This window comes from Vanellus vanellus (genome assembly GCF_965231255.1).
Source record: "Vanellus vanellus genome assembly, chromosome: 2".
Lineage (NCBI taxonomy): Eukaryota > Metazoa > Chordata > Aves > Charadriiformes > Charadriidae > Vanellus > Vanellus vanellus.
In genome coordinates this window covers 122,021,626-122,045,148 of record NC_138906.1, presented here as the reverse complement: position 1 = coordinate 122,045,148, position 23,523 = coordinate 122,021,626, and the positions used below count along the sequence as shown (strand labels likewise).

At 42.6% G+C, this 23,523-nt stretch overlaps 1 protein-coding gene across 1 annotated transcript; it reads right to left on the bottom strand.

Moving 5' to 3' along the window:
- Positions 1 to 1,289: 1,289 nt before the first annotated feature.
- Positions 1,290 to 23,113, bottom strand: DSG2 (desmoglein 2; the record flags this gene model as incomplete). Its single annotated transcript, XM_082479283.1, has 15 exons — positions 1,290 to 2,312; positions 4,456 to 4,787; positions 5,896 to 6,024; positions 7,052 to 7,282; positions 8,579 to 8,806; positions 9,481 to 9,623; positions 10,507 to 10,766; positions 11,739 to 11,924; positions 12,069 to 12,203; positions 13,047 to 13,207; positions 14,027 to 14,171; positions 14,445 to 14,603; positions 15,860 to 15,994; positions 16,934 to 16,969; positions 23,069 to 23,113. 15 exons carry the CDS (start codon positions 23,111 to 23,113, stop codon positions 1,290 to 1,292), a joined length of 3,348 nt encoding a protein of 1,115 aa, XP_082335409.1.
- Between the last annotated feature and the right edge of the window lie 410 nt (positions 23,114 to 23,523).

Sequence of the window (23,523 nt, the reverse complement as noted above, 5' to 3'; positions counted from 1 at the left end):
TAGCAGTTTTTCCTCTATAAAATTAACTTTAAAATGTTTCCAACTGCATACAAATAAATATTTACATATGCATATATACATGGCACCAAACAGTGCAGTACTGTTGTCATCTTTTACCACAAAATTACTTTTCTTTCCGTGAAATTTCTAAGTGTTGCACAAGTACAGGGAGCTTTCTCTTGTCAGTGCTAAGGAAAGGTGCCATTATACAGCACCACATGGGCTAGCCGAGCTCTGGTACTGGAGCCAGCAGAACCTCACTCACACACACACCAGGCTGCATTTCTATGCTCTTGTATCTCTGAGTTCACAAACAGAATTAATATCACTCAGTCAATTGCATTAGTAAATCAGATCCTACAGATGTCTAAGGGCCATAAACTCTGCTAGCAAAGCCACTGACTGAATCTCTGGCTCTAAAGCTAAGGTAAGTTTTGGCTGTTTCTCATAAACTATTAAAGGACGGGTTAGGAGCCAGTGAAAAATCTATACAATGCAAATGCTTACTTGTACACGTCAGCCTAGACCCACACCAAGTAATGGAATTTTTACATCAAGGTACCAAAAAATTTCAGTTCTCAGCTTTTTTGCTACTTGCTCTCTTTAACCCCTGTGCTGATGTGCAAGTATTGATTGCTTAAGGTACAAATGCTGATAACCCGGAATTGTGACATCCTCCCAGGAGATCAACACCCCACTGCCCTGAGGATGTACTGACTTTGGTGGCTTGGGCTTCTCAGGCAGGAGAGATTTCTTATCAATTCATCAAGGTGCAGAGATCTGCAGCTCAGGAGGAGCTGCCCTGGCCCACAAAGTAATAGATGGGAAACACGCAATGAGAAATTGCAGGGAGTCCCCCTTAGGGGTGACTTCAGCAGATACACCAAACAGCAGTTCAGAAAACCCAACTTGTGCTATATATGCTACTATCCATCACGACATTTAGGTTTTTTTTCTGCTTTCCCATAGTTATGCAGCTGTGGTTATGAGGTATTATTACACTAACTGAATAATAAAAAGCAATTACAAAAATTGCAAACAGGGAAAAAAAAATATGTATTTCCCACATCTTTACACTTCAAAAACATCACTGCGAAATGTTACACAATAACAACAGCAGTTTTCCTCACTCACTTCTTGGTAACAATCCTTATTTATACAAACTACCGCAAACAAGTCCATGTCATTCTGAAACCTCCAGCAAATTTGGGTTTCAAGAAAAACGCCTGAAGTGAGATGCAGGCGGACACAAGGGTGCCGGACACCACCATCCCTGCAAGGGGCCCAGGCTATGAGCGAGTGTACTGCACTGTGCTGTATTTGGTGACCCTGGAAGACTTGCTCAGAGTGGTGCTGGCAGGAGGCGGCCCCTCTAATTTGGACCCCGCCTGGTTAAGCAGGGAGTCTGTGATTAACACATGCTCTTGCCTTCCTGAGCCGGCACCCACCACCTGTTCGGCTCTGCTCTGCATCCCCGAGGCTGTCACCACTCTTTTGTTCACCACCACATTGTGCCCCTCTGCTGAAGTGGGGAAGCTGAGAGAGCCCTGCTCTGCAGCGGGCACAAGCACCCTCTCCCGCTCCCTCACCACAACATACTGGGAGTCGGGTAGATCCTGAACCACCAGGGCTCCTGGCCCAGTGCCCTCCGACTTCACCATCCTTTCCGTAACCACCACGTTACTTCCGTGAGGCAAATCGGGGATTTCCACCATACCCTGCAAGCTCGACGCCGGTGCCAGCACTCTCTCTGTTACCACTACGTTCTCCTTAAACTGGGGGTCTAGGAAGACAGTGGCCGAGCGGGCAGGAGCCCCTGCAGAATAGGACGTTTCCGTCATGGTGAAATTGGTCTCTGCATGGGTCCTGGGAAGGGGCCGGGTGTCATGTTGCCCAGAGCGGGATGCAAAAGTTGTTTCTGTGACCACCTCCTTGGACACGGTGTCTTCTACTGCGCCACCACCACCTGCATGCACCAGTGGGGTGGTCTGGAAGTGGCTGCCTGAGGCAAAGGCTTGTTCCGAGCTGGAAGCATTTTGCTGATCTAAGAACCATGACTTTGTGTCAAGACCAGAACCTGATTCATTCCTGGAGCTATTGTCTTTCATGTTGATTTGTCTGCCTATGCATATTTCTGCTAAAGTCTTAAATTTGTCTCCTAAATCATCAAGAAAGTGGTCGTCAAGATCACCCTCAATAAAGCTGCAGCAGCCAATGGAGCCATGGGGAGAGCCTGACTCTCCCTGGGAATAAACCAGCAGACAGTCATTTGCAGCTTGGGCTTCATCTTCATCCGCAAAAGAGACAGCTTTCTACAGACAGAAAACAAAAAAGCAAGCAAAAGTTCATTAATGTCAGCTCTAAATAAATCTGAAAATCAGGAATGCTTGGTCAAAAAGGTTAAAATAAGAACATTTAACCCACAGAAACTGTCAACCAACCAAGGGCAGTTCCTAAAAGTGCTTTTTGCTTTTTTGAAGTTAGTCTGAACTTGACAGTACACTTGATGAGAAGAAAAATCTGAAATGAAATTGAAAACCTTGGGTACTATCACCACCTGCTGCTACTCCTATCAGGAACTGTGCCATTTGTGATACTGCTCCATCCTCACAGATTGCTTTTATTTTAGTTCAGTGAATGACCTTCACCTGTAACTAGGTGTTTGTGGGAGAGTGCCAAAACCAAGCCTGAGAGTATCCTAACATTTAAACATACATTTAATGAGTACATGCTGACATGTCATCACCTGTCATGGCCCTTTTCACTAGCATAGCCTGCAGGATCACACCCAAGGAGCCCAACAGCAAACAAATCACCAAGTTAAATGGCTTTATAAGTATGAGAACATAGTCCAGCATATACATTTTTAGGCTCTATGCAGGCCACTTTGCAACACGGAGGGCTCATGGCTTCTGACTTCCAGGGCCAGATCAGGTTGAAAGCAGTGTCTGCAATGGAGCTGCTGCCAGTGCTAGCACAAATATCCGTGTACATGCTTGCACCAGCTCCAGTTCCAGGAGTTAAGACAGACAAATCCTCTGGACCTGCTGAACCAGCTTTACCTAATACAGTTGCTGGCTTGTGGTCAGAACCACTTTTCTGCCACATTTGAAGTTTTGGAGTGTATATTAGCACAGGCATCTGTGTAATGTGGTATATATCCAGACCCAAACTGACTCTGTATGCTTATCTGTGTTTGATCCTGGAAATAGGCACATTACTTGATATGCTTCTACGAAAATCAGCACACATCTGAAACTGTGGTTTGGTAACTTGCCTGGGTTGGTTGGTTTTTGTTGTTTTTTTTTTGTTGTTGTTGTTGTTTTGTTTGTTTGTTTGGTTTTTTTTTTTCTTTTCTTTCCTGTAGTCTGTTTAGCTTCCCAAAAGTTGTAAAGTTTACTCTAGTATGATTTTACAAAGCCCTCCTGCAGGACTTCAGCACGCAGCTATGTTTAAAGTATCTCTTAATATTAGGAAGTGCAAAGAGCGTAAGGAAAGTAGAACTGCTACTGTTGCATCTGTTCACCCAGAAGACCAGTAGCTAGAGCACTCAGGAGACATACAAGTGTCATAAGCTCAAATCCTTCCCTGGCCTGAGGTGGTGATTCAAAGCTGCACAGCTGCTCCTCTAGAGAGCCCTGTTATCAGCCAGCTGTAGGGTGTGAAGATGTTTTATTTCTACGGGTGACGGACAATACGTACATTCCCTGCCATATGGAAGTTAAACTTCCACTACAAGGAGTTCACCAGCCTAAGGACTAATGATGTGCATCATGCAAAGAGAAATAGCTGCAATGAGTAGGTATAGCCTATTGGTCAATGGTTAGGTCACCACAAAAAACCCCAAACAAACAAACAAACAGTCAGAAAGGGGATTGCAACATGTGCCTCTTACACTTCTGATGAACAGCCAGGCTATTGGACAAAGAGACAAGTCCAGCACCGCTTACTTCATCAGCTACTTTGAAAATGCAGACCCACCCTCTACCGTTTGACATCTATGGCTTATCTTTCAAAAACCTGCTCCATTATAGTTTGTAGCTGTGACTCATGATGAGTCATAGGTAGCTCCCTACAGGCCAGTTTAATGTGCTTAAGTCCCTGAGATTTATATCACAGAGTGTTTCTTGTGGCTTCTTCCTGGGCAAGGGGCGCCTTGCTTATTGCCGAATATTCTGGATCCCATTCCCAAGTACCTCCTTTGAGAGAAGGGTCTCCTTGTGGGAGACTTTCTAAGCAGCCGGTGCTATAAGACCAAGCGCTGCAATGCTCTTCAGTCCTACATGTGAGGACGTCCTTAATGCCCCCAACTCCACATGCACACAACACTGGCCACTGTATCAGGACTGTTTATATATACATATCTACTCATCTGTGTTTGTAATAACATGAACAGCATTTCATGGTACTAAGTGTAAATATCAAAATACTGTTACTCGCGGGTCATATGCTTACATCATTGAAGTAGTCTCTTAAAAACTCTTCATTCATGGCTCCTGCCGCTCCCACTGTGACTCCTCCTCCAGCCACCACTGTCTTGCCTTCTACACCTGCCATGGCTCCAGCCACTCCAGCTGCCATGGCTCCATATTCAGCACCAGAAAGGAGATGTCTTTGCTCTTCCCATCTTTCCTTGGTCATAGTGTTGCGATAGTCTCCTACACAAGAGGCAGAGCTGCCTCCTCCTGCTGCAGTTTCCTCTCCACTCATTCCTGCTGCTGCTGTTGCTGCTCCGCTGGTTGCTCCTCTCGAGTTCCCCAGTGCAGTGGATGGGATGACGCTTAGCACTGGCTAAATAAATAACACAGATTACAACGTGACATGAAAGCGGTGCTGTCTAGCACATGGAACTCACCAAACCAGCAGCGGGGCTGGGTGGGACCTGGGAGTGTGCCGTCTTAGGACTTGTTCGAATTTGCACTTATACATGTTGCTGCAAAGAGTAAAGGGCCCCCTGAAACAGGGTGCAGCTTCCACAACTGTGTTCCCAAGGAGGATCGTAGAAATGCTTCTATAGATCATTATTTCCTTGAAACTGAAAGGGTTGGGAGTGAAAACAGGAAAAAAAAAAACACCAAAAAAGTCTTCCAAACCTAAAGGGAGCTCAGCTGTTCCAAGACAGACTCTGCCCAGCTTTCCCCAGACACAAAGTGGGGGAGCATGCACTGACTGCTGCCTCTGTGGTGTTGCCTGGCCCTTTCTTCTTTTCTAGCAGTCTGGCTTCCCACCTAATTGTCTTTTATCAAGAATTTGGTGTGAGCATTGGCCCCAAATCAAAGTCTTTTACCTTACTTCTGTTTCTTTGTTATTACGCAAAAGCATGCCAGTGTCATGCCCTTATTTTTTGAAAACTGGGTTTTGTAGCATAACAAGAAAGGGCAAACTTCTACTGCCATTTACTGTTCCCTCTACAGATTTGCACTTTTTTCTGCCCACTTTTTTAAAAGAGTTTACTCTGTTTAAGAAGGCACAGGGAAGTAATTTAAAATGCAACCTGAAACTTTAAACTAGAAGCTAAGATTTACAAGCTATTCTTTCGCTGCTTTACCGTGCTCCCAAAAGGGCGCAGAACATTCCAGGCTTGCAAATGCAAATGCTTCACTCTTTACAGCGTCAATGCTTTTCCCACACTCCTATCCCCTGCTCAGATACCATCGACATTTGCTTGATTGCTTTCCCCTTACTTTGGGATTTAAACACCATGGCTGGTGTTTCTAGAGCTGCTGGTGGAATTCATCTTCCTTGCATCCTTCACTGAGCCTCACAGGGTTAATTTTAATTAATGTTCATGTGTGGTTTCACAGCCCTGAAACATCAGTCCATAATGTGGAAGAGATGCCAAGTGCCAAACTGAACACTTGGATAGAAATCAAAGAGAAATGCTATTAGGGATACATGCCTTCTCCTCAGGAGCTGCCCCTTCGCTGTTCCACTGACGCAACATCGCTTCACTGTAGTCTGGTATCGCAGCAAATCCCTTCGCTCCTGAACCGCAGGGACACAGCAGCAGTAACAGCGGAAGAACTACAGGGAAACACGGGTTTGCCATTAACTATGCAATGATTAGGGTCAAAGCATGCTAACAGTCAGTATTGAAGTTTGGCTAGCTCTCATATAAAAACGTACCTGTAGTGAGCTAGTCATCAGTATGAGGGCTGATAACGACTGAATACGCGTTCCAAATATTCAAGGTATTTCCTTGATATACATATATACCAGGATGGTTTTCTAGATACCAAACTGACAATTAACCTGTTAGGGCCTCAATCCTGCAGATGATCACACATATATATAGCTATACTTCTACTGAAGATCTCATACACCACAACCAAGCCCTAAATATCACTGTACAACCTCAGCATTTCTAACCCCTCCTGTTCCTTTACTACTAGATAACGACATGGCGTCATGTAAATTCCACCTCACCACTCCTGTGACCAGTCTAGAGCGTTGCCTGGGGAACTTAAAACAATCCAGTTTCAGGAGCAGAGCATATTCGAGTGGCATGAACTTTGTAGCTAGATTGCTACTAGTACAAGCCAAAAACTATTGCCATTTTAAATGCAGCACTGGTACACACAGCCATGCCCTGACTACAAGCATTCTTCTCTTATTTTCAAGCTTCTCTTTTGTCTTACCAAAGAACAATGTCACATGCTGCTCAGAGCAAGGCACCAGACCTGGGTCTACAGTGAGGGAGAAGAGAGTGGAGAGAGCACTGCGGTTTGAGTGGGAAGAGTTAGGGCTCACATGGGGAGGTGTGGGAAACACCAAAAGGATTCCTTACTGCTTCCCCACCTGTTATTTACAGCACCATAAACAAATATTAAAGTTGTACAAATTAATTTTAAAATGCACAGCTTGAAATCCTTTGAGGGTGAAATGCTGATGTTACCAAAATTAGTTGGGGATTTGCCATGACTTCACACAGACTAGGAGTTTACACAGAATATATCAAGATGATAAAACCCAGGAGCCGGACTGTTTCTTTCCTGATGCCTTGCAGACCATACTTACAGTGCTTCTGAGATAATGTGAAACAATTACTTACGCAGCAAAAGTAAAAACGCCAAGATGATTAGTGCAACCGCTCCTGGTCCCAGACCCACTGACTTATCGCCAGTCATTTTATCTCTGCATACGCCGTCATCCTCACATTTACAAACAGTCAGTTGCAGAGACTGTGCTTCAGCACAGCTGAACCCTTGGTAATCCTTTATTAGGATGGGAACTTCAGTTCTGCCCGGCTTCAGGTTTTGTGGTACCAGCTGTATACTGGTGCCTGAAGAAGCAGGAGGTGAAAGAAAAAGACAAATAGGAAATGAGTAGAGAGAAAGCTGACTCCTGTAAACTAATGGAAATAAAACCCTCACAGCCTCCCAACGAGCCCCCTCCAGTTAAGTCCACCCAATGCAATGGAATTAAGTTTAACTAGCTGCTGCTACAGTGTATATGCTCTTATTTTTATCAATTAATTCATGCTAACAAAGCAGCCATGCTCACTTGCAGTCTCAGATAACTGCAAAGTTTCACACCAGCAGAGACTTCTCGTGGAATACAGCCCAACCACCTATATAGCGTTAACCTTCACGTCACTCAGATAGCTAAAGGCTGAATTCGCAAAAAACCCCAGCTTCAGTCTTTAGGAGATTAATCTATCGTAGGCCACAGGCAGAGACCAGAGAACCAACATACCACCTGCTCCTCTGGCCATGTCATGTCAAGGACACAACTAGGCAAGAGATGCACAGATGTTCCCAGTTGGGGAACGCCACCCTCTTTGGAAAAGTTGTGTTCCCTACAATTACTGCTGGTCTAGCTGCATGCAGCTTGAGGAAAGTTAAGAAGATTCCTTCTTGGTCCTAAACCTGGCCATTAGGATGACTCTGCTAATTGCTTTGCAGTGTTATGCTGTAGGATTATGGAGGACAGGATAACAAGTCTGAGAAGAAAAAAGTGGTTTCTGGTGCCTTCAGTCTACCTGAGGCATTTCCTTCAAGCATTTCCCAGGCTTATATGAGCAGAAATATAAAAAGAAAATTCTTATCTCAGTTTGAAATACTAATTAAGATTATTTATGATTTCTGACCTATTTTTGTTCCTACCGTGCTGGACAACCTTATACAGGTTACACTGTATTTCCCCTTTTCAAGGCCCACTGTGCAGACAGATTTATGTATTTATTTGTAAGTTAGAGCAACTTAAGCCAGTAACACAACCACATCTCCAAGCTCAGTTTTAACAAAAAGCATCCTCCATCAGTGCATGCTTTTCATGGGAAGATGAGAACGGCTTGATCCCAGCATTACCCACAGAACCCCGGTCACCTCATGTGGGTCATCAAGCTATGCAAAAATGGTCCAACTGAGGGAAGGTGACAGGCTCCAGAAGTCATGACTGTGCTTTTATAGCCACTAGAGAGAAGGGAGCAGAACACAAGTGATGTGTCTTCATGCCTGACTCCGTATACATGGGGTTTTTTGGTCTGGATCAGCCAAACTGTCAATTTGACTGAAATTAAGAAGTAACAACACCAGGACTCTAAAGAACTGAAAGTAATTAAAATGTATTTACTTACTGTTTCTGGATGCAATCATCCATTTCTTTGCTGTTCCTTCTGGCTCATCAATGACAGTAAAGCTGAAGGGATCACTGTTTGGGTAACCATCCAAATCATTGGCTGTAACATCAACTAATTTTGCATCTGAACACACAGTCTGCACAGGGTTCACAATAACTGGGCAGTTATCATTCTCGTCTTTAACTTGAATAACGACTGTGCCGGTGACTGTTTTCTTAGGAAAATCTAAGATTTTAAAACATGAAAAATTAAATTGATTTAAAAGTGCAAAAATTTAATCTTAAAATAAAAAAAATTGGTATTTTCCAAAACACACACACATTGCTGAAATAAGTTGAAAGAGCTCTCCCTGGAGCTTATGGCAGCAGTATTTCATTCCTAATGTTAATAAACATACTGACAAAGTTCTTCTGAATGCGAGCTGTTTTACTATTTTAACTTAAAAAAAAAGTATTTCTTGTGTATGTTTACATGATAACATGCAGATTGTAAAAGAAGAATTCTAATTAGATACACAAGAAGTTCAGGGAGCCTTGTTTAGTGTTCAAGAAAACTTAAGATTCTGAAGTCTGTCCATTAGCATACTGAGATACCGGCAATTTCCACCTTGACAAGGGATGGTCGTATCAGATTCAGTCTTTGCAAAACCTTTACAAAAATTTCACTTCCATCTAGTCAAAGAAGAGAAAGGGGCACCTTGGGAACCCATTCCAAGGTTCATCCTATTTCACTTAGTTGCCCATGTCTCTCCTCCAAATACACAGCCTATGGGAAACTGCACTAGGCGCCTAACTTTTAGGGAGTTAAAGATAAGGAAGTTATGCCCACTATAGCTGTAGAAAGGCAAACTAAACCCTAAACAAACCAATTAGTGCAAAACCAAAACGCTCTCAACTTACCAGTAGTTACACCCAACATGGTGATAGTGTAGGTACCGTTTACTACATGAGAGGATTCGTAATCAAGATTTTTGGCAAGTCGAATTTCACCTGTGACTGAGTCTATTGTGATCCAGTCTGCTGTATCTCCTCCTTTTGCGTATCTGATTAAAATTGCATATAAAGATGTACAGATTTATAATGAAGAAACAACCATTAGCGGAAAAAGCAGCTTGACAGTATGTTTACGCTTCATTTAAAGCAGAGAACAAATCCCTAGGTCTGAGGTCTGACACTCCTGCTGCTGGAATTGGTTTCAACTATAAACCTAGTATTATAAACCTAGCCTAAATGTTGAAACATGCTTTTTCCCTCTAGACCCAGGACTTAGATGTGGAGTATTACACAAAGAAGATTCAGGGAGCGAGAACGGAGCAGGAGAGGGAGCTCTGCTGCCAGTCATCATCCTCTTCCCCTCCATCCCTGCTCCCAGCAAAAGCTGAGCAGCAGCCACCTGGGCCGGACTGTTTTACAGGCATGGGGGAGAGGGGTCCACCGTTGGGTATGCACCTCTGCTGCTCTGCTCCACTTGTAAAAGCCATGGTGGTGGATCAACAACATTTTAGCTGAAGAGCTATGACTCAAAAGCTAAACACACACACGCACATGCAGACTTATCTACTTTACACCCTTTCTGCCTAATTGCCAGATGTTTCTGTGTATTTTTTCATAACATTTCTGCAGACGATGAAGTCAGACAAATAAATCTGCGCTCAAAAGTAGACAGGCATGACAAACAGCATGCAAGCATGGACAATTTCAGCACAAACACCCGTGTCTCGCCATATATGACTGAACAAGTAGGATTTGCAAGTCAGCTATTTTCTGCATAACAGAATATCGGTGACGATGACATTGTTTTAGGTTTGAATTATGCATAGTAGAAAATGATTGCCTCTGAAATTATGTCAGTTCAATATACACATTTTTACAGCAAGATGTGATTTCTGACATACTCAGTTATGATGGCTATAAAAAGATTCTTACCTAATGTACTCTGCTACTTTTCCAGTGTCTTCATCATAGGCTTGATACTGTCCAATAACCTGTCTTATCTGCAGCTTCTCACTTGCTTCAATAATTTTTGTGCCACCGGGGAATATAGGGCCTTCCCGCACATTAATCACATTAATTTTGATTGGAATTGTTTGTGCTTTATAACTGTGTTTAATTGACTCGTGGAACTCTGCTTTGTTTGTAACAACAATGCCCAAGTTTAGGCTTTGCATTTTTTCATAATCCAGTTCCTAGAGCAATAAAAAAAAAAATAATTTACTCACAATTTGACAAATCTGATACCTAGACAACACTCATAAATTTAATATTTAAATAATATTATTAAATAATTTAAATAATAAAGATGCTACCGTGCAAAGAAGAACTGTTGGTTAACATGTTACCCTCAATACAGAATGGTTCAACTCTCTAAAAGCACATAAAGAAGATTGCTCTTCTTATTTTTAATGGATGGCAACATAGGTATGTCTTTATATTACTGAATTTAAATGAATTTAAGGTTAAGTAGCAATGAGTCCTACTCATATATTCTGTCTTTGCTTTCAGTGAATCAGTGCTCAATATTACTTGGCTCTTCCAATTTTATTTTTTTTTAAACCAATTCATTTACTTCATAATGCTTATCAATTTTTTTTACAAATTATCAGTTTTCAGATAAGGAAACCAGAGCAGAAAAAAAAGAAAAAAAACTACTTAGGGCACTATGCATCTTCGGTTATTGTGGAGTAAAGGGGAGTAAAATTAATAAAGTACACATTTCAAATTATGGAAAACATTTTCATAATTTCAGTTTATGGAAATTCACAAGATAGTCTGTAGCCTGTGGTTCATGGAGTAGGTGCTGCCTGCAACGGTATCTGTGGCCACGGGAAATTTAAACTGAGACCAGAAAGGAAAGCAAAAATATGGGAAAGTTTACAGCCTATGTGTTAGCACGGTTGCCCAACGTCAAGAAAAGTTCGGGGACTTCTGCCTCACTAGATATATTCGAGATTACACAGAATATAAGTGGCAAACCTGGACAAAATTATTATTTTGCCTGGAATTACTAAATACACCAACAAAGAATATGCCAAAAGAGGAGTGTCCACCATGTAAATTTCCAATTTACATACTGACTGAATATAAATAATTTGTATGTCAACTTAAAGGGAACAAATTATTCTAATATTTAAAGAAGACTCTCTAAAGAATATACTAACCTTCACAAGAGTCAAAATTCCTTCATTTGTTTGGGTATCTGTTACTATACGAAAAAAGTTGCCTTCATTACCAGAAACAAATGAAAAGTTTGCCAGCCAGTTATCAGAAAACTCCTCATCTTTGTCAAATACTTTTATTCGCAGAATTTCCACATTTGCTCTGTTTTCTTCAACGCTTCCTTCAAACTGGAATCAAAAAACACCTTCTTTAAAAAGATGTCATGATTTATCTCATTTCATCAGTGCCAGAAAGTTTGCACAACCTCGTATTAAGCAAAGGGATACTGGCAGGTATAGGAACATGCCAAATATTGCGATAAATGTACTTACTGCACGACTTTCGACCACAGGCAGATTGTCATTGACATCCAAAATCTTGATTTCTACAGAACATGTTGCAGCATTCCCACCTAATTCACCACCACGGTCTTTTGCTTCCACCACCAAAGAATAGCTACTTTGTGTCTGCCATGATAAGAAAAGAGTGTTTAAACCAGGAAAAAAAATAATTAGCCTTTGTTCTATTAACTCTATTACATTTTGGTAATCGCTCTCATAGTCAAATATAACTCCTCTTCTCTCTAGCTAGCAGTAAAACTCACATGCAACTACCTTCACAGGCTTTGCTGAAGTAGAACTGAGGCTCTGAAAAGGATTTGGGACTTTTGCATCTTTCCCACAAAGAGTTAGACTGTACTTACAGGACAAATGAAAAAACTTCAGTGGCCATAAACAGAGCCAGGACCAGTGACACCTGCATGTCAGGACAGGGCTAGAGGCAGAGATGTTGCCCTCAGCTGCAGAGCTAACATCCAGATCACCATCTGCTGGCCAGTGAAAATTCATGCAAGCACAGGTAAAGTTGCCGGTAATACGCGGCTTTCAATGCTGTTTTGCAGCAGCACCCATTCTAACTCTTTGCACTGTGATTTGCAAAGCAGGCTACAAAAATCCAGATGCAGTGGGCAGCTTTGCAGATGGTGATCTCTGTTGTCATTGCCATATGCTCTCCAGCACAGAGAAATGACCTCTCGCTTCATATAACTGCTGCCCTGGCTGCATGGGAGGGCCAGAAAGCAACAGCTGGTGCTGTGCTAGAAAGGTGACAGGGGAATACAATCTTGATCCCATCACAACTTTCCCCCCAATCCCTGAAAAACATGTATCAGCCAGACAAGGCTTTAATCCTAAGGGAGGTGAAGGAAGGCAAGAGGGCCAGCTCATCAACGTGGCAGGATGAGCTGAAGGTGACACAACAGGCATCAGAAGACCGCTGTTAACAGATTAAAAACGGGAGAGTTTTTTTACCTCTCTGTCAAGGTTTATTTTTGCTACTCGAACCTCGCCGGTATCCTTATTCATACTGAATGCAGTGCTAGGGCTTTGGGAAATGATCTTGAAAGCAATTTTGGAATTTAGGTTATTTGGCTCATCTGCATCTGTTGCATTTATCCTCATTACAATTGTACCTGGAAAAAAGCAAAAAAAAAATATGGTATGTTTACACTGCTATGCACTGCCAAGTATTTTTACTGCAATGTCACAGATTAAGAGACAGTTGTCAGATGCGCTGCGTAATTTTCTCATGCTCTTGCCTTTATTTATTTAATGAATAGAGCTGGAGAAACATTCCTAAAATCCACATAATATATGTTACAAGTATATCCTCTAGCAAACAAAAAGACTGTATCAGCATATATGTAACTCATAGAAACCAATGCACAAAGATTACACAACAGGTTGAATTCTCACAAAAATTCTGTCAGAAAACTGTAGATATCATACAGAGAAGAAAGAAGTTGGTTTTGAACAACAAGCTGCATTTCCCAACAGCTTCACTCAAAATACATGGTGGTCCCCATGGTGTAACTCCCTATAACTCATGGCACAGGATTTTGTCCTCTGGGAAAGGGTGTATCTCAGCATCCAGTGTCCAAGCCTGTACATTAGCTGGAATTCAGGCAAAGAAGCAATTACCATGCAGCTGCTACTGACTTGAAAGACAGCTGAGGGAACTCACTATCTCACTGAAGCGGATGATCAATAAATTCCATAAGAGGAATTATTCCCTGATGCCTTTATGTGGCCGCTTTCCCTCTATCACACCACGCAACCTAGCCCTGAATAAAAATTTGCATTCTTATGTGGATAACCTGGCCTAAGCAAGGAAGAGAATGCATCCTTGTTGCTGCAGATATACTGCTGCAAAGGGTACATTCACTTGTGCCCCTTGCATGTGTTGGGGAAAAGATAAATGAAAAAAAACACAATTTTAAATATAATGTTACCTGTTTTACTTAATTCTTCAACTGAACCAACAAAAACTTCATGTGAAAACACTGGAAAATTGTCATTTATATCCACAATTTTAATTGGGAGGTCTATTGGCTCTTCCAGTTTTGCTCCAGTCTTATCTAGTGCATGACCTCTGAGCTGAAATAATAGACACAGAAACAATAAGCAAATACTATGAGTAACTGTAATATATATATAAATGCATATGGAAAATAGAAATATATACGATATATGTAACAAAATGTAAGCGTTATATAAGCACATATAATACGCTTATAAATATAAGCACAAATACAATACACAAATATCCAGAAACTGAATTAAAACTAATTGAAGCAAACACATTTGAACAAAATAAATAAAAAATGGATAGGAGGGCACCTATAAGGTAAAAGCTACTATTCAACTTACAAGCAGCATTGGAGTCTTTTCCCTGTCAACTCTTCCTGTTATGTTCAGGTCTCCAGTCTTTCCATTGATAACAAATAATCCGTAAGGGGGCTCTGTTACTCCTTGACCAGATATAGTATAAGTTACCACTATCCCTGTATCTTCAAGATCAGAATGTATCTAGCAGGAATACAACAGATTAAATAGCATTCAGTAAATAAAACTACATTTAAAAACGCAAAGAGAATATTTTTGCTATTTTTGTAATGAAAAGCAAAAATAATAGTAAACATTTTCCTGCACTCCTTTGAGTGTGGAGTCGTTGAGATGAATGCAGGAAGAGCTGCATGTTCTGTCTGAGGATCCGGTGCAGGGAGATGAGTAACATGATGGGCAGTGCAACAGTTGAAAACTGTGGAGTGGAGAGGTCTGTGGGAGAAGAAAATTGGGACTGGTTGGACAAAGAGAGTGGGATAGGATACAAGCGCAAGGAAAGGCTGGAAAACCACCATGATAAGGTGGAAAAGCTGGAGTGAGGGAAGAAGGAAACTGGCTGGTAAAACAGATGGGGACAAATAAAATGTGGAGAAAGACCAAGGGGGAAAAAAAAAAGTCTGGAACAATCAGTTGAACAGAGGAGATTGAAGTTACTTCAGCAAAGCCTGGAAATAAAATATGATAACTTTTTAAGGGAGATCAGACCTAAGCTAATGAGTAGGACCAGGACTGAGGAAACAATAGGGTGGAAGAAAAAAGGTCAGATGTGGAGAGGAACGGGCTGGAGAGAAGCAGCTGCATAGACTAGGGATCATACCCTTCCTCTGCTGTCAGCAAATATCTGAAACATCTGGAAAAGCAGGTGTGCATTGTGCCAGCATCGCCATCAAGGGGCAGCCCAAGCAGAGGGTGACAGCCTCCTACCATCTGTAGCTACTTTATATGCCAAAGTGACAGGTGTGGTGAATTCAGGTTTCAACACTGGTGCTGAACCGAATACGTATCACTTTTGCACGAAGGAGAACACCTCGGTTATTTTTAAACTCTCTTTCCTAAAACATTAGGCATACATAATCATGTTCCATGTACACCCTTCTGCCCAGTCACCACCAGCAGTTTTGGGACCCACTTGCCAAGTTCAACCACAGATGTGTAGGGGTGGTGGAGTGAAAAAAAAATCAAAAAGATATTGCATTCCAAAAAGTTTTATGAAAACTGGTGGCTGGGAAAAGATGAGAGACTAAGCCAAATCAGACTGTAAGAGCAACTCATCTGTGGAAGGAAAGAGAAAGAAATGTGCCAATCTTCAACTGACATTCAATAGTCCTTTAAACTTAAAGAAAAATTTGTGCATGTGTTTAGGGCAGCTGTGCCCTTATTTTACATTTTCATCTCTATTTTTTATGTGTATTCTGTATTTATCTCTTTTCTCGGCTTACTTTAGCAATTGGGTTCTTATAGGAATTGTCCTCCTCTTCCCGTATGAAAGCTGGAGGGACTGTCCATTCTCGCTTCTGTCTGACTAAGCTGTTGGGGTGAGACAACACGCCACTCCTGCCATTTCGATTATAAACCTGTGAAAAAAAAAAAAAAAAGTTGAATGTCAGCATTACATTTAACCATTTCAGACGTATGATTCATTGCTGCTGTAGCCCAGACTTCTGAATAGCTTTTGCTCTTTCAGTAGCTGGTAACTTTGAAATCATGGAGCAGCATTAGCCTTCCAAACCATGATCTAAGAGCTATATGTTCCTCAAGTCGTTTGAAGAGGAAAACTACACTAGTCTTTTCATCAAGACAGAATTAGGTAAGACAGGCTTTAAACACATGAGGAAGATCCCTTGTATTGGTTGGTGAAAATACACCAGTGTATACACCATGGTGGGTTGGTGAAAATACACCCGTTCTGGAAGATTTAAGTGCTTGTCATTAGATGTGGGAAGAGGTTTGGCACTAAGGCTGTTTTAAACCACTGTTTCTGCCTTATTACCCTGTTAGCCATCCCACCAACACTGCCTTGTACTCAACCTTCTCTCTGAAACAGAATACATGAAGCAGGAGGCCTCTAATCAACCCATCCACTGTTTCTGCTATCCTTGCTCAACCACCCCTCATTCTCACTCTGCATGAGACCCTTCATTCTTCTGTCCAGCTTAGTCCCTACTGCGTCTGTTGGCTTCCAGATTAACATCTGGAAATGTTTCAACAATTAACATCTTCCACAAAAAAGCAGTTGATTTCATTTACAGAGAGTTAAAAAACCTGGTATCTATAAACTCAGTATTTTAGAGTAAGTTTCTCAAAGTTGAATGCCATCCAGTTTGATGGATGTAGGAATCTATTCACTTACACTTCATCTTTTCATTATTCATCACTCAGCTTTCACGTTTCAGAAAATAGTAAAACAAGATATATATCAACTGAATTAAAAGATGCCTTTGTCACTTGCTATTTGCTCAGAGAACCATTCTTCAGACACTGATAAAGAAAAGCAGTTTTCCATTATTTCCTACCTTCACATAGAGTCCATTTCCATAATTCAAACAGATCTGCAATGGAAATTATGATAAACATTAATTCTATGCCACTTTAGCAGTACTAAAACTTAACTGACATAACCTTCCCCATAAGAACAGCAAAGAAAAAACGAAGAGGGCATCTGACCTCTGCCAAGTAATATTTACTGTTTACCCGTAACAGCTTCTGAAAAATTTACCCATAACCATTCACATTAAAAACACACACTATTAAGTTTTGCCCTTTTCTCCCAGCAGGAAACAGATCATAAGCAATTAATAACTTTTATTTTCCCCAATAAGTGCTGACTTTATAGTCATTTTTAAACAACCATTTTTTAGTGCTGAACAATGCTTCAGTATTCCAAAGCAATGAGAATTTGCCCTTGATTGGAAGTTAAGTCTTGGTTGCCAGCAGCACCTTGGAGAAGTTCCCTCCTCTGGGCAAATCATGGATTACACAGACTGTGGTGGGTTACCAACCACAACAGAGAACAAAACAGGTTAAATAACATTTAAAAGCAAAAACTAATCAAAACATCTGCTAAAGCATAGGCGACAGAAGCAGCCCTCTACTTAGTGCCTTGCTGGGAGGATAAATGACATACATGCATCCCTTACTTAAACAAGGCTGAGACATGTGCATGTTAACAAGCAAATCATGCTTGCTCTGACAAAGTCTCATATGCCAACATCCAGCGTTGGGACTGCCCATGCACCAGGACAGCCCAGGACAGCTATGCATGCCCTTAAACACCTCAGTTAGGTGCCTGATCCTAGCTGGAAGGAACTGGAGCCTCAGCCAAATTATCAGAGACCTTGAGTTTACGTCCACTGTTCAGGCGCCAAAGACTCCGCAGGTAACAAAAACCCTCAAACAGTGCAAAAATGCAGGCATTGGGAAACAACAATAACAAAAAGTAGGTTATTACAACATGTGAAACCAACAAATAAAGCTTTTGAGCTTTGTACAGGCAGGGAAGAGAATACTTTTTTTGTTTTCAGAACTATTATATGTACCTACGTTTTGCATCTTGGGTAATTTTTTTTTTTTGTTGTTAATTCTAATGCCTAAGGCAAAGCAGGCACAGAAAAGGTGATTTCCTACTGAAATAAGTCAGGGGGTATTTCTTTATATCCTCTTTAACTGGCTTCTGGACTGTTGACTGGGTTTTCCCTATTCATCCCTCTGACTCAGCCTTGATTGCTGTATCGATGACAGCTTTTTTTTTTTTTTAAAAAAGAGACGTTATCTCTTTCCCACACAATGCAGCAACACAGTGGATGGTATTGAGCAATGCAGCAGACTGCTGTTTCAACTTGCACAACAAAACTGTTTTTCAAAGGGCAATTTTCCTAATGTATATATTCTGAAGACAAAAAACAGCAAGCACTAAGTTCCCTAATGGACATGCATTGTGAGAGCTACAGGACCTTACATCTTAGACCAAGTTGTTTTAATGAATATTCTTAATCTTGCTTGTTTTTATTAGTTATATGGATTTTTAAAATTTATTTTTATGATTAACGAGATTGTACCAGCAAGAGCAACAGGAGAATTTTGGTTTATAGTCAAGGTTTTCCAATAGAAGCTGCAACTCTTTTGGAAGGTTAATAGTTAACAAGATGTCATCATGAATATCCTTGTTTGTTCTTACTGGTAAACTGATGGGAAAAGTGTTTCTGTCAACACACTGAATGGAGACAAGAGGCACAAGGTCAGAAGTTTCCTTGTATTGGAAACCTGAGAACTGCAGTATAAACAAAAGTACCTGAACTCCAAGAATAAGCAAGTCTTCCACTGAAATGCATAGAAAATTCCATTAGCCATTATAAACAGAAAGTCTTTCACTAAGGTAACTAAAAGTAAAAATCAATTTGTTTGCTTAGGAGCCAAGCAGCCTTGAAACATTGTTTTATTGCTAAAACAGATTTTTGGATTTTTCAATGTATAGTCTACAGGGAATCCCTTAAGGGACTTCTAAGATATCTACAAAAGGTGTTTAAGAGTAGCAATTCTATTTACGAGATTAATAAATACATTCTTAATTTACCTTTTTTTTTAGTATCCTAGAGCTGCCTTCTATTAAATGGCTTAGTGAGAGTAGGAAGAACCTGCTTGTCATTTGACGTGGGTCATAGCCTTGGCCCAAAAAAGAGACATCTACTGATTATATCTGTTGATGACACAGAGCTGAGAAGGCATTGTCAGAAGACAATCGGATGGTTACAGAAAATGAGGTAGAAGTAATGGAAATGGAATGAAATACTACAGGAAAGCAGCAGGACTAGGCGAGAGGGCAGGGGAAAGAAGGGAGTGACTGCCATGTATGGGGAATGCAAGGCTGCTCTTGCCCAAATCGGTTGTTCGTGTACAGTCAGGAAGAGACTAAAGGACAGACTTTAAACACACAGCTTAGTTTTATACTGTAAAGATGAAAACTGAGTAAGCAAGAAGGTATGTGTCTGTACTTGCTACGCTATGAAACAGTAAGCCCTAAAAATATGGTCTTCCATGTATGCTGTGTGTTGGGAGATTTGGATCTCGCGCCTCCTGTGAGTCAGTTTGGTGTTGAAGACGATGGTCAAGTGAAGATCTTCCACACTTAGACAGGCAAGCTGAAGGCACCATCCAAGGTTATCTACTAGTCTATCTCCTGGCCCTGGGGCAGGATGACCTACGTGCTTCCTGACAACTGTTTAGCCTGTTCGTAAAAAACATGAGTGATGGAGGTCCCACAGCCTCACTAGCTAACCTAAGGTGGTGCCTAGATAGTCTTACAGATGGAAAGTCTTTGTTAATTTTTATCCTCATTTTATTTTCCTAATTTTTAGCTCTTTGCAAGTTGATCATATTGCTGTTTGGATGAGATTCAGTTTCAGATTAAGGCACACAAATTTACATGCCTAAATGAATACCTAGACTTCCGTTACAATCAACAGAAATACAGCCAATACAGACAAAGAGATCAGAGAGCAGTTCAACTTGCCCCAAAGCCAGCCCACATCTATTTCTCTCTGGGCTTCACTGACTGGAGCTATGTCTAGTTTGTAAGCCCAATATAAGAGGATTTGTAGAGCAAAGCAGTCGCTGCCGAGAACCCAACATTAGACAACCCGTGTTTTGTGGTTTTTACTCCAGACTAGAAGTAGAATGATCCCACAGACCAAACACCCACGAGCAGACGGATGCATATCCCAATGCAGTTTCACCCAGGAGGGATCAGATTCACACACTCTGGAGATTTGCTCAGAAAGCACAATTTGATCCAACCAAATAGGCGCACCCTGCTTCCACTGCATCTCCATTTATCATAACAGAAACTCCAACACCTATATTGAGATCTCCTAACCTCAAACTGGACCTCCCTCTTCGCCATGTTGATAATCCGCTCATCGAACACCGTAATTCCCTTCACAATTACCCTTCAAATATCTGAGAACTTATCATGCATCTTACCCACTTTCTTTTCTCAGTTCCCAGTTCTTTAATCTCACTTAAAGAACCATAAAACAGGACTTCCTGAATTTACACTGCATTATTTGCTTTCGTCTAGTATCTCCTGGGTGGATTCACTTTATTCTGAAGTATGTTGTACAAAATAATACACTACTCTAATTCAATAGGATGGATAAAATACTAGGTCTTATGTATTTCTCATTTGCTTTCATATCTCACCATAGCGCTAGTTTTCCCCACCTTTTTGGAACAGTATTAAGTTGCTGGATACAGGCACAGATGCTTATAAATATTTTTACTGTGTTTCAGCATGTTACTGGCAATAGAAGCTAGGCTGCTTTAAATTATCTCACCTTTGCTCTTTCTAAAACTAAGCATCATGTGGTTTGATTTTTTTTTAAATGTAACTTGTTTCTATGAATTCTGAAAAGTAATTGCCACTGGCTCTGACATTACAATAGTGATCTAACACATTCTGGACTGAATTTTAGCATACCCAGCCTAAGTCTAACATCCCAAACATCAAGGAAGTACAATCTGTGATGACATTCAGAGAAAAAATAAGTTTTGCTACTCGCATAGTAAGATTCATACATCTCTGTCAACTCTTTTTTCACTCAAACATCGGAAGTGTTCCAAAACTTCCTCTCTTGAAGATGTGATATCCACCACTTTCAGAAATGACCGAGGAACCTCCCAGTCTAATAATCCTCGATAGCCGCGCCAGCCCGGCAGGCCCATGGTTCTGGGTGTGTTCCCTGGACACATGCCATGTCAAACCCAGCCCTACGGGTACACTACTGTCTGGCATGCCTGGACATCCCTGGAAAAGGGTCGGAGGCAGGGACATGGGGAAAGCTGCTGTGTACTCTGCAAGGTATGCAGGGATGACCATACAGGGATGCAGCCCACAGGCAGGGAGAGAGCACAGATGACCAAGAGGTACTTCCAGGAAAAACAGGGAAAGGAAGAACTTTTAGTTCTCAATGCTTCTAAGGTAGAAGACACTTTGGGGGAACACTGCTTTTAGACTGGTTTTGTTTTTCAGTAGTTTCTTAAGGTGTTGAAGTTACCAGTGCCATCTTTGTATGTCATAAGACATACATGACCCTAATCCGATGCTCTTAAACAAGCAACTAGACTTTCTGCCACATGGCTTTGTCCAGATCAGGGAAAAAAAACAAACCAAAACCCTAAACAAACAAAAAAGGCAAAGCCCAGCAATGCCTCTCTCTCTTCTGACATCAATCAACTAAGGCAGCTTTATTTGCTCTCATATTCTATCTGACAATGAGGCATTTAACCACCAAACTGAGTTCACCCTTAGTATACGTACGCAGCTTTAGCTGAGACTGAGGGTGATGAGGATTGAGAAAAACAATTTTCTTCTTTTCTTCAAGCAAAACGAAGAGCATCCTGAGCCAGTGCAAGCCCACCAAAATGGACAGTGCTGTAGCTTCAGGTACCACAGAAAGAATCAGTGAAAACTTTTGTACAAGTAGCAATCCTCATCGCTCTTTTGGGCAAAATGAGGATAAAACATTTTCCAACCAAACCATAACTCCCAGCTTGCTGCAAAGAACAGGGTTAACTGTTGCTGGCGGACATGTGGCCACCCACAAGTCTACATTACAGTTCTCGGGCAACAGGTCACCACAGCTAACAAACCTGATTTTGCAGGATCTGGAGCTGGGGGAGCGAGGTGCTGATCTCCAGCAACCTGCCGGCCTGACCATGCAACAAACTGCTCCTGAACCCCTGCCCAGCTCCTTGGCAGCTCCCCAGCGCAGCCCATGGCCTGGCCTCCACCCTCGCCTTCGTCTGAGCGGCGGCGGCGGCCCGACTTCCGCAGGCATTTTGCCAGCCTGGAAAGGTGAAGAGCTAAAGAGCAACACTGGAGATATGAAGGAGAGCTTCCTGTAAAATATCTTGAAACAGCTAGGAAGCATCGGTCTAAATCAAAAAAAAAACAGGCGCTTGGGTCTCGCTCGGTTTGTTATGAAATACTCCTTGCTTTTGGCCTGAAAAGGTGTTTCATAGGATGGGAGGTCTAAAGGCTGATGGCTAAAAATGAGGGAGGGCCAAGAAGGAGAAAGCCTGAAATATCTTGGATTGTTAAGAATTTGGGATCATTTTTCTAAGGCAATTAAGACTTCCATTAAATGACACTTTACGATCCATTTTTCCCTCCTGGCACTATTCGTTCAAAAAGGTAAAACAGTTTATTAGTACATATAATTAGTTGAACACAAAGACCGCAACAATACTAACGCTCCACTGTGTTGCTGTTCCTCCCCGGCGCCTCAAAATAAAGCAAACCCCCCACCCATTCGAGATACCGTTCTTATCGGTTTTTTTTTCTACCCTCACCTGCTTTCGGACAGCAAACGGCGACTGCTTTTACCCACTTTCCAAAGAAAGGGAGAAGACCCGTTCCCAGCCCCAACCAGCCCGGCGGCGGGAGGGCTGCCAAGCCCCGACGGGACGCGCTCTGCCCCGCGGGGCTCTTCCTCGCCTCCCTCCTTCCCTCCCGCCTTCCTTCCCGCGCGGCCTCGCCGCAGCTCCCCCCCGGCTGCCCACGGCAGGACAGCGCCTTCCCCCCGCCCCGGTACCGCCGGGGCACCCCTCCCGCCGCCCGCGTCCAGGCGCGCCCCGTCGGGGCCCGCACTCACCATCAGCGCCAGCAGCCGCACGGCCGCGGCGGGACCCCGCGACATGGCCGACCGTCTCAAGGTGTGTGGAGGGGGGTGTGTGGGTGTGCGTCACCTCCTCGGGCCGCCCGCGACGGGGAAATGGAGGCGGCCCGCCGAGGGGCGCACAAGTAGCCGCGGGTGGGTGGAGTGTGCCGGGCGGGGAGCCGCGCCGGGAAGGGAAGGGAAAGGGCAGGTGGCGCCCGGCCCACCCCGGCCCCGGCCCCGCCTGGCCCCGGCCCGGCCCGCGGCGGGGAGCCCCGACCGCCGCCCCGCCGAGCCCCGCCCGCGGGAGGCCGCGCCGGCGGCTGAGGGCCCGTCGGGCAGGCGGGCGGGCGGCCGCCATTTCCCCCAGGGCTTCCAAAGTTTGAGTTTTATTCCCCTTTCTCCCCCCCGCCCCCTCCGTCCCCCGCTCAGGAAAGCGAAGTGGAGGGTGT